The 12,144-nt window shown below is 44.1% G+C and overlaps 1 protein-coding gene across 1 annotated transcript in view; it reads left to right on the top strand.

Moving 5' to 3' along the window:
* Lrrc37a (leucine rich repeat containing 37A) overlaps positions 1 to 10,635 on the top strand; it is a 54,302-nt gene extending 43,667 nt beyond the window's left edge. The window contains exons 8-14 of the mRNA XM_011249376.2: positions 463 to 581; positions 3,228 to 4,966; positions 5,796 to 5,900; positions 9,338 to 9,387; positions 10,198 to 10,234; positions 10,309 to 10,454; positions 10,533 to 10,635. Coding sequence (XP_011247678.1) covers positions 463 to 581; positions 3,228 to 4,966; positions 5,796 to 5,900; positions 9,338 to 9,387; positions 10,198 to 10,234; positions 10,309 to 10,454; positions 10,533 to 10,599 — 2,263 coding nt within the window. The 3' untranslated portion in view covers positions 10,600 to 10,635. The remainder of the gene's footprint in view (positions 1 to 462; positions 582 to 3,227; positions 4,967 to 5,795; positions 5,901 to 9,337; positions 9,388 to 10,197; positions 10,235 to 10,308; positions 10,455 to 10,532) is intronic.
* Positions 10,636 to 12,144: the final 1,509 nt, after the last annotated feature.

Raw genomic sequence — 12,144 nt, 5'->3', positions numbered from 1 at the left:
TTACATGCAAGCATTAAGGGTGAGCAGTACAATAAGGAACTAGCAAGGAAGTAAGCAAAGTCTTGTGATTACTCATGCAACAGTTGTTTAAAAGAGCTTGTCATAATGACCAAAATACTTGAACCCACTTCCTTGTCCAAGCCCAATATCTTACCTGAGGCCTACTTCTTTTGTTCCACCCTAAGATTAAAATTCCTGCCTTAACCTACTATTCCCTATTATAGCCTAAAGTTAGATTCCTATTGGAAGCTTACTTCCGTGTCACGGCCAGTGCCAGATTCCTGCCAGAAGACCATTTCCTTGTCCTTGGCCAATGTCAGCACCCCAAAAGGCCCTCCACACTCCGAGACCCAGCTGCCCATGCCTCATGCCTCAAGAACTCCTTCCTCGGCGACCCTGCGGTGGCCTTGGGCTGCCTCTCCTGCACCTCAATATCCCAATTCTCTGTCGCTCCATTTGTAGGATCTTACCTAGCCGCATGGCCTGCTGCCTCTGCAAATTTAAAGCTGATATTGAGATTATCTGCAAGACAATCAAACTGCGTTGTCATACCGGATGTCTGACAAACACCACACATTGTCGTGAGTCTCTTGCCTGATAAATGATTTAATTTTGATATAAAAATTTTAACTGGTAAATATATTTTTAAATTATTTTATTTTAATTAAAATTAATCCCCTTCCTACCTCCTTTAGTCCTTCCAATCTCTCCCATATCCCCCTGACTCCCTCTCAAACTGACCCTTTCTCTTGATTATTATTGTTACATATATAGATATATAAATGCATAAATATATCATACAACCTGCTGAGTCTGTTTGGTGTTGCTTGTATGTGTATGATTCATAGCTGACCAACTTTGTCTCATCCCTGGGAGAGGTAAGTCTCCCTCTCAGCAGTCAGGGATTGCCTGTAGTGCCTTGTCTGGGAGTGAACCATGCCCCTTAACGTGTCTATTGATGCTGCTCTGGTTTGGGCTTTACCTAGGTGACCATATTTGAGATATCATGGGTGTAACTTTCCTGTCATACATAAAAGACAAAAGTCTCATGGATGACTTCCTGGTCCTCTGGCTCTTTTCATCTTTCTGCCACCACTCCCTTCTGCGATGTTCCTAAATTTTAAACTAATGATAGACTTGTTTGTTTCCATCCATTCACTCAGAATAATAACTCCCCAAACTTGTGAATTTCTCCCTTATGGAAATTGGGCTCCCAGATGTTATTTCATTACTTAAAAGCATGCCTGTTCTATGGGCCAGAGAGATGATCAGAGGCTCACGATGCCTGCCACACACACCTGGTGACTGAGACTCAACCCCTGTAACCCACAGAAAGGTGGAAGGAAAGAATAAACTGCAGAATTGCCCTCTGACCTCCACACTCAAACCATCACACACATGTACCTGTACACATCATGCATATACAGACACTATATATACAGTCTATGTGTGTATATACTATATATATATATAGTGTCTGTACATGTGAATACAGAAACACTCCATATGTAGTATGTATGTATGTATGTATTATATATGTGTATTTATATTTATATATACACATCATGCACATATAGACACTATATATAATAGTGTATGTGTGTGTGAATATAGAAACACTCCATATGTAGTGCCTATGTATGTGTATATATATATATATTTATATTTATATTCACATGTCATGCACATACAGACACTATATATATACACACACTATATATACTATACTCTGCATATACACTATATACTTATACTATACACACACACATATATATACATATATATACTATATATGTAGTGCCTATACACACACATATGTGTATATGTGTGTGTGTGTATATATACATATATGAAGGCAGAGAAATAACTTAGTGGTTAAAAGTACTTGCTGCTCTTTCAGGGGACCAGGGTTCAGTTCCCAGAACACACGTGGTAGCTCACAACCATCTATAACTCCAGTTTCAGGGAATCATTAACCCATTTATGACCTCTGCAGGCCAGGTAGGTACAAACACATGAATGCAAGCAAAACACTCATACATATAAAATGAATCTTTTAAAAGGATATACATATTAGCCAAGTGGTGGTGGCACACGCCTTTAATCCCAGCTCTTGGGAGGCAGGTGGGCTCTCTGAGTTCGAGGCCAGCCTGGTCTATGGAGTGAGTTCCAGGACAGCCAGGGATACACAGAGAAACCCTGTCTCGAAAAACCAAAAGGGGGGAAAAAGATATGCATATTAAAACTGTTCCATACACAAAAAGAGCAAGAGATGAAACGGGATGGAAAGATGTTCCCACTCTGTGAGCTGTACACTGTGCTTGGCACCTTGTTCAGCGATCACATTTCTCTCGTGCATGGCCGTCTGAAGCTGGTTTTATGTACATTAGGTCTCCAGTGCCCATGACTTATGGGGCAGATGGAGAAGGGTTTGCTTTTTGTTTCCTGTTGCACTTTAAAAAAAAAAAACAAAACAAAAATAACCCACTGTGATGCCTTTTTATTTAGAATCCGAGAGTTCCTGGTTTTATAAGTAGCGCGTGCCTGCCTGGCTCTCCTACTAGAACAAGCCTAGATTAGCCAGCTCTGTATTTGTGTACACCGTCGGGTTTTCCTATTCACAGATCGCTTGTGTGATTTTAATAGTTCGGTGTTTGGCTTTTGAGGCATGTTCTCACTATCTAGGCTTGGCTGGCCTACAGGACTCACCGGATTGATCAGTCTGGCCTTGAAGTTACAGAGATCCATCTATCTCTGACTGATTTTTTTTTTTTCTGGGATCAAAGGTTTATGGCACCATGCCTGGTTTCATAAGATTTTGAATGTGTCCTTCTAAGCTGAGTGTGAGGCACACGACTGTAACATCACCTACTCAGGAGGCTGAGGCAAAAGAAGCCCAGTTCAAAGCCATACAGGCAACTTGGTGAGACTCCATATTCCAACCCTGACCATATTCCAAGGACGGAACAAGAGGGACCCTCCATACCCTCCACACACTGTGTGCAAGACACAGAATGTTCAAAACGGACACTTGGCCCATTCTATCCTCTCTTTTTGTTATTCCCATTTCATAGGTCTGCAGTGTGGATTTGTTCTTCTCTCCACGAATGGTCACTCCATCCAGGATTTGCTGGTCCCTAATTTATTCAATAGGGTTGAATGGTTGTGAACTGAGGAAGGGGCTGCTAGTGTTCTCTGACCAAAAGCAATCTCTTGTTCTTTGACAGTTAAAGCATCTATAGGGGACCCAGAAGGAGCGTTCATGAAGGCATTGCTGGCCCGGAAGGAGAACAGCAGAGCTGAGCTCACTATTGAACCAGAAAAGAGTTATGCAGACCAAACCAATCTTGGCTCTTTGGGCCTCATGAATGAACAGCTTGACTTTAACGATGAAAGTGATGTTATTAGTGCCCTAAATTACATATTGCCGTATTTCTCAGAGGGGAATCTGGAAGACGTAGTATCGACATTGTTACCATTCATTAAACTCCTGTTTTCCAATATACAAAATGGAGATAATTCACTGGGACCCTTCCAAAATGATACAAAGAGCCTTACTCTTAAATCAGTACCTAAGGCTAGTAAGTTGGCTTATAAAAACAAAGTGAATAAGCTTTATTTTCTAGAAAACCTGCTAGATGAAGAAATCAATGAGGTTAAAGAGAAAGAGAAAACCGCCATGCTTGTGCATCACTCGGGCCGTTTAGATCCCAAATTTAAACGACAGATATTTGAAAAGCGATGGGAACCTGCCCGGACAGGGAAAGACAGTCTTGCAGAGATCGAGAAGGCAGAGAGACAGCTCCACAGCATGAGCAGGGTCCCCAAGGAGACAGGAAGCATACAGAAAAGGCACTTCAAGGATGTGAGTGGCAAGAGCCTGTGGAGCAAGCAGAGCGTCCAGACCCCTGTGGAGAGCATCTCCAAGGACAGGCAGCTCGGGAGCCCACCCTCAATGGAGCTGCAGCAGCTCGGCCTGGAGCAGAAGCCCAGGGAGTTAGTGGGCTATTCCTTCCCCTCAGAGCCCTTGCTCCCAAAGGAGCACAGGGGAGAGCTCTCTTCTTCCCCAGATCTGCCCCTGCTGGACAAGGCTCCCACTACAAACTCTCTACCTGACTTCATAGACAGACGGAAAGACTTGTCTTACACCATTTACGTTTTAGAAAGTGCAAATGCTAATGTGAAGAGAGCGAAGGGTTCTAACCCAAGTTTACAACCTGAAGCGAGGCATCGGAACCTTAGGAAGAAAAAATCTCATTTCCAGTTGATTGCAAAGAGGCCGGCAGCATCCTCTGCAGTGAGGAGCCTGATAAGTTCCTCTGCACGAGGGGTCTTTTCATCTTTAGGAGACCTGAGGTACCCAGAAAGGCCCTTTTCGGAATTATATGTTGCTCCAGAGCCTTCTACAAAAAAGCCTCTTGAAGAAAATCGGGCTGCAACAGATAATGTTGAAGAAAATAATCTCAAACAAATTGTCACTACGCCTGAAGAAACTACATCAGAAAATAAACCTCCTGAGAATCCCACTGCAGATTCTAATGTGTCGACGACATCCAACTTAATTTCAACTGTTCAGCAAACCAGCAAGCCACAGTCGGTCTTCACTGTGGGGGCTGATACACATGCCGATCTCACTGACGTTGCTTACCCATCGCTGATGTCCCCAGGAGAACAGTTTGAGTCTCATCTCAACCAGCAGTTGCTGCCCCTCATCCCCAACAAGGATGTGAGAAGGCTCATCTCTCACGTTATCAGGACTTTGAAGATGGACTGTTCTGACACTCGTGTGCAAATGTCCTGTGCCAAGCTCATCTCCAGAACAGGCCTCCTGATGAAGCTCCTCAGCGAGCAGCAAGATTTCAAGCTGTCCAGGGCCGACTGGGATACAGACCAGTGGAAAACTGAGAACTACATCAACGAGAGCACAGAAACCCAAGGCGAACAGAGGAGTCTGGAACCAAGTCAGGTGAGGACAGGGCTGGGACAGGAGCCCCCAGTCTCCTCTGTCAGTTCAGCAGAAATGACCAGGGGCTCCCAGTCCAGATCTTCTGCTGGTCACATAACGCTAACACAGCCAAGACAGTGAATCCCACTGTGCTTCTCTATGCTTTTTTGGTTTTTGGGTTTTGGTGTTTTGGTTTTTTGTTTGTTTGTTTGTTTGGTTGGTTGGTTTTTTTTTTTTTTTTTTGAGACAGGGTCTCTGGATATAGCCTTGGATTCTTGCAATTCCCAATGTAAACCAGGCTAGCCTCAAGTGACGGAGCTCAAGCAATATCCACCTGCCTCTACCTCCCAGTACTGGGAATAAATGTGTTTGCTACCACACCTAGCTTCCACTGGGTTTCTAAGTTTAGAGACAGAAGCAGGCCTAAAACACAGAATATAATAATATGTGCAATAATAAGGTATGTTACACATTGGATTCAGTATGATCTCTTATAAATATGAAGGCTACTCACCTGGAAGAATGTTTTTAGGGTTTGTTTTGTATCGTTATGTTTTCAGTATAGATCAAACCCAGGGCGTAGTACAAGCTAAACAAAGGATCCAACCACTGAAGTACACCCCGACCTTGGTTCTTTGAGTCAGAATCACACTACATAATCCAAATGGCCTGCCCATTTCATAGCGGAATTAGTGCCAAATTCATGGCGGCCTTCTTCACTTCCCATAGTGCTAATTACCATGCACAGTTCAAGAACGCATGTTGAACAATTAGCCTTCTCCTTCTCTCTTTTTATTTTATGATTTGATAACCGAAATGTCCATTTGTCCATTTATCTTGTACTTTTTAGCTCACAAAAGCAGTTCCAGGATATGGCTACAACAACAAGGTCATCTTGGCGATATCTGTGACCGTCATAGTGACAGTTTTGATTATCATTTTCTGTCTCATTGAGGTAAGGACATCAGTACATGCTTGGGTCCAGAATGTGCCCTGTCTGTGTAGTAGATTTAGAACCTGGAAACTGGAAACCAGCGTCACTTACCCTCTCTGTCTGCAAGTGATGTCCCCGTGTGTTCACAGGTATTCTGTCTGGGAAGCATGTCTCCTCGATGTCAGGTCCTTACATAACTTTCTGATTTAGTATCAGAGGGGTGGTTGATGCGAGACACTCTGGAGCAATGAGTGAGTTCTCTCTCGGTGTGGACAGGCTCAATTTTAAGCTTGGAAAGCAAAGATCCGCATGGGGTCTGTTTACACACCCCTGGGAGGATGCCCGCTGGCCAGGGCACAGACCGCACACCCTCCACACCTTCTGGTGGCTTCACCCTCCAAAATCTTCTGGGAGATTTCTGCACAGTCCTGTGGTGCTCTGTCACTGTGTGTACAGTGCATCCTTGTGCTTGCATTTATACTTTTTGAAAAATTTATGAGTATGGGTGTTTTGCCTGCATACATGTCTGTGCACTACTGTTGTTTGATAGCCTTTTTCTGGGGAGATCACACACATAAACACACACACTCATGCATACACATACACACACATGCACATACATCCACACTCACATACACATGCACAGACATACTCACAGTCACACACATACATAGTTACTCATCTTAAAAAGGAAGTCCATAGGAAGTCCATGACAGACCAAAGAAAAAAATTGCACCAATTTGGTGGACCAGTGAGTTTTTACTAGGGTTACTAACAGGAGTATGGCTGAGGAGTTACTTACAAGGATGCAGGGTAACTCAAAAAGAGCTGCATCATCAGAAATACTATTCCAACATGGGTAACAACTCCCCACATCCTGAAATTCTGGGGCTCCCTATGTCTGCAGAGCTTTCCGTGTGGTTTGTGTACAGCGCTGGAGTCAGCCACCAGCTGCCACGGTTGAATGTCTTTGTCAGCAGTTTTCGGTTCAGTGTCTCCAATCCAACAACTTTATCCCCTTTTATTGTGGGGTGGGGGCCCTGGTGACTCTTCCATGATCTTGTTTTTCCAGAAAACACCTTTTGCTCACCTCCCGTTCGCCACCAAAGGCTGGTGACTCTTCTTCTTCCCTCCTAGAAGAAATGTGTCAATTCAGAGGAACATGCCATAAAACCACCACTATGTGCCTGGTGCCCTTGGAGACCAGAAGACGTGGGGGGATCCCTCAGACACTTTGATGATGCTTTCTAGCATATTCCTAACATTATTTCCTCAAGTATACATGTTTCTCTTTAGTTTTTTTTTTTTCCTCCTTGTTTCTTTGAGACAAGGTCTCATGTAGCCCCAGGTTAGCCTGAAACTCACTATGTAACCCAGGCTGGCCTTTAACTCCTAATCTTCCTGCTTCAGAATCACAGGCATGTGCTACCATGCCCTGCAGCGCAGCAGAGGTGTGTGTGTGTGTGTGTGTGTGTGTGTGTGTGTGGTGAGTATTTTGCCTCATATATGTCTGTGTACCATGTTCATGCCTGGTGCCTGTGGAAACCAAAAGGGTGTATCAGATTCCCCGGAACTAGAATCTCAGTTTTTAGCCACCATGTGCATGTCACTAATTGCTAATTGAACCTGGGTCCTCCGGAAGGGTAGTCAGTGCTCTTAACCCTGTCTCTCTATCTAGCTTCTTATACTTTTTAATCTTTTTAGAACTTATTTTCCTTTTTTGGTATTGTTGAATCGTGGAATAACACACACACACAAGAATATCTAGGTTTGAAATCATTTTTATTGAATGATTCTTTCTCCCCTGGTCTAAGATACCAACTCTGTCTGGTCCTAGATCCTGCTGTGGTCCGTGTAGCAGTACAAAAATCACACTGCTAAATCATAGTTGTAATTTTGGCAAGGCAGGGTACTGATTTCCAATCTGTTTTTCTACACGTGTGTAACTATTCTTAAAGTTTCCCTACCAAATGTCAGCTGGTCTTATTTTTGTTAAAAAAAAAAAAAAAAGAGGAGGAAGATGGGGAAGAAGAAGAAGAAGAAGAAGAAGAAGAAGAAGAAGAAGAAGAAGAAGAAGAAGAAGAAGAAGAAGAAGAAGAAAAGAAGGTAGAACAAGAACAAGAAGAACAAGAACAAAAAAGAGGAGGAGGAGAGGAAGAAGAAGAGGACGAAGAAACAAGAACTAGAAGAACAAGGAAAAGAGGAAGAAAGGAAATATAAGGATGGTGGAGATTGCTCAGCGGTTAAAGCAATTTCCACACAAACATGGACATCAGGCTTTAGTTCTCAGGACCTAGGAAAATTACAATCAGGCCTGATGGCATGGCAGCCGCCTGTAAGTCCCACTCCCAAAAGCAGAAAAAGAATTTTACAAGAACAAGCTGGATCACGAGATTAGTCACATCAGTGAGCTCTGGATTGGATAACCCCTTAATCTATGGATAAAATGGAAGAGCTTATCTAGACATCCAACATCAACTTCAAGCCTCTGTAAGCATTCACACAATGCACATGTCCCCATACACATGCAAGCACACATATTTGCCACATACACACAGCATAAACATGAGCACACAGAGAAAGCAGGGAGAAGATCCAATTTAATAGAATGGCATGGTATTTACAGTGCTACTTTGATGATTGATACCTCTCTAACACTGCCGCTCCTGCAACCTCTTCTTCTTCCCCCACCCCCCTTATCTTTGGGATTAAACCCAGGCTTTGGAAAACACTCTACCACTGAGATGCATTCCTAAGCTTGCGTCGTTTTAGTTTGACTTGGGGTTTTTAGAGACAGAAACTCACTCTGTGGCCTAGGCTGGATCGACATTTCTCTTAATGCTCTCCAGAAGAATGGAGAGTTTTAATTAGAGAACTTACTCATTTTAAGTTACATTTACTCTGAGACACTCTTGTCTATCTTCATAGCTATCATAAAAATGGGATCTTACAGTTTCTGGTTTGTATTGGGAAATGCACTGGGGTTGGTATGTTGATCTCCTATTTTGTGATACCAACAGTATCCTCATATTCTAGTGAAATGCTAGTTGATTGTTTTAGTCTTCTGGCTGTCCATTGTTTTCAATTACTAATGATGGGTTTGCTCCTTTCTCCTTAATACCGAGTTTATTTTCCTTCTCATACTTCAGGACTCCCCCCCCAAGAGACACGTACCTTGTAGCTGTAATAAGAGGCACTTTGCTTTTGCTCTTCTGGAAGACACTTGGAGGAGTTAAACGCTGTTTCTTACTTTGGCCTTTAAAAGGTTTTATTAGGACTTGTTGCATGTTACATAAAGCAGTCAGTACACTGTACTAAGTGGCAGCCTCATGGGCAGCCTGGAGCAAGGTGTTACGGGAGGGAAGACTAGCACAGCAGATGTCAGATAGAGGGGATGAATGTAAACGCAAAGACAGAAGTCACTGATGTAATCACAATAATGTTTTCCTCCAAAACAGATTTATTCTCATAGAACAGCAAAGGAGGGAGATGAAGAGAAGTCCTCAAGGTAAATGTAAGGTTGGCAGTCGTTCCGGAAGAAGCTGAGGGTTAGTGGAGAGCTTGGGTCTCTCTCTCTCTCATTTAATCCCCTCACTCAACAGTGGGGAAACTCAGGAAGAATGCTCTCTCTTGATGTCTTGCCTGGCTCCCCAAAATAGCAGGAATACCTAGGCCTAGCAAGAAGGCCTCTAGTGTCACCATCTCTTTAAGGACAGAAGGTTGGGCTGTACCCATCCTACTGTTGGTAGCATCAGGGATTCACTATGCAGCCAAGGCTAGCCTCAAACCTCGTTTAAACTTGCCAGGTACTGGAATTAGATATGATCCAACATGCCCAACTAGCTATGTCCTTTAAACTGTTGTCACGACTCACTCCTCAGAGGCAGTCTGCACGGTGAAATTCGGAGTTTATGAGCTGAGCTGTGGACTTGGTGCTAGGCAAACAGGAGTGCCCCCTCCCTCACCTCAGAAACTCTGTATGTGAGAGTTTGTCTAAAGGCACCAATGGGAAAGGCTCTGGACAGCAAAATGCTTCTGTCCAGGATGATTTCTTCAAAGACAAAAGCTAGTCCACAGGGGTAAGTGGGGCTCTAGTCATGCCGGCACTGTGGCTATGCTCCAGGACAACCCATAGACAAAGATCTCCCCAGGGGCCTTGTGGAACAAAAGTTCCTAGAAGCCAGGCATGCATGGAATTGTTCTCAAGTCCCAGGGCATGGGTGATTTTTGTTATGGAAAGAGCTGAGGTGTCTCCCAGGAGAGAGACACACACACAAAATGACTCAGTCACTAACTGTCTTCTGTGTTTTCTTCCAAGGTATAAGAAAAACTACTACAAGATATCTGAGACTCAGGTAAGCTTGAGACTGGGTGCTGTGGCTGGGGAGTGATGATTGGGGTAACCAATGTCTCCCCTTCTCTTTTCTAGGATGGGTTTTTCTGGCTAAGGTGCCCACTGTGGCTTAGAGACATGTATAGGCCTCTGCACGACACCCGAAAGAAAAACATGGCTCAAGACCTTCAGGACAAGGAGTCGTCTGGAGAGGAGGAGATTTTCAATAAGGATGTACCAAGGTAAATGTCTAGCTCAATGAGGAGATAAGGGCCAGTTCCTCTTTTCAAAGATTAAAAGCCTTGGCATTGTTCTTCCAGGGAGTTCAAGAGAAGATCCTCGGTGAAATCATCCGCAGAAGAGAGTGTAGTCGAAGCCCCACGGTGATCTGCTATCATTTATTAATAAATTATTTTTTGTAGATTTGTGAGTATCAAAGTCTTTTGTACTCCAGTACATGAAAATTGATGCACAGCACTTGAGGGTGTGGGCCAGTCAGATGGCTTGTCACAGGTGAGCAGATGTCATTCAAGCCCCGTGACCTAAGTTTGATCCAGAATTCAAGTGGAAAAATAAAAAGCAGCTTCATGCTCCATCTTTATCCCTGTGCATCTTGTAGGCAGAACAGATTTTGAGTTGAAGGTTTTGTGGGTGAGTTGATGTACCTCTCCTACTGGAATTCCTGACTGGCTCCAGGAAGTGACCACTTCAGTCTCTGTAGGAACCTCAGCTAGGGTCACTCCCATAGACTCCCCTGAGTCTCCCCCATCCCAGGTCTCCAGCCAGAGATGTCCCCCCCCCCCATCGATTGCCATGCTCACTCCCAACCCTCTCCCACACCCCCTTCCCCAACACCTGATCACGATCCCCATTCCCCTCCTTGCCCTCTCTCTCACCCAGTTCCCTCCCTCCATCCACCTCTGATGACTATTTTGTTTACCCTTCTGAGTGAGATTCAAACATCCTCCCTTGGGCCCCCTCATCACTCAGTTTCTTTGGGTCTATGGGTTGTAGTGTCGCATCCACCCCGACCAGCAGGAAAGACACAACACCATTGTCCTTCTTCAAGCAGGTTTATTCAGGAACACTTCGCATTGAAATGCAGGAACAGGAATCCACCCCCCCCCCCCCAGCAACCCCGGGGCGTGCCTTAAATACCCTACTGACTCCTCCCAATCACCCCAGTCACATAACGGCAGTCCATTGGTTCACAGCAAATGATGACACCTCAGGCGAGCAGATGAGGCATGGAGTCTGCGCAGTGCAGGGGGCTAAGTCTGAGGTAATGAGGAAGTCAGGCGCAGGTCATAAGACCTGGCAGCCATCCCCGGGCGCCATCTTGGGGCGGTGGCCGCACCCGCTCCTCACATTGTAGCATGGTTATCCTGGATTTTATGGCTAATGTCCACTTATAAGTGAGTGCATACCATACTTTCTGGGTCTGGGTTTCCTCACTCAGGATTATATTCTCAGATTCAATCCATCTCATTATGTCTTTGTTTTTAATAGCTGAATAGTATTCCATTGTGTAGATATACCACATTTTCTGTATCCATTCTTCAGTTGAGGGACATCTAGGTTGTTGCCAGTTCCTGGTTATTACAAATAAAGCTGTTATGAACATATTTGAGAAAGTGTCCTTCTGGTATGGTGGAGCATCTTTTGGGTATGTGCTCAGGAGTGGTATAGCTGGGTCTTGAGGTAGAACTATTCCCAATTTTGTGAGAAGCTGCCAAGTTGATTTCCAAAGTGGCTATACAACGCACATTCCCACCAGCAATGGAGGAATGTTCCCCCTGCTCCACACCCTTGCTAGTATGTGCTGTCAATTGAGTTTTTGATCTTAGCCATATTGACAGGTATAAGATGGAATCTCAAGAGTCATTTTGATTTGCATTTTCCTGATGACTGAAAATGTTGAAGTTTCTTTAA

The sequence above is a fragment of the Mus musculus genome, chromosome 11 (assembly GCF_000001635.26).
Source record: "Mus musculus strain C57BL/6J chromosome 11, GRCm38.p6 C57BL/6J".
NCBI classification, from domain to species: Eukaryota; Metazoa; Chordata; class Mammalia; order Rodentia; family Muridae; genus Mus; species Mus musculus.
The sequence above is the reverse complement of the archived record's forward strand: the minus strand, read 5'-3'. Positions and strand labels throughout refer to the sequence as shown.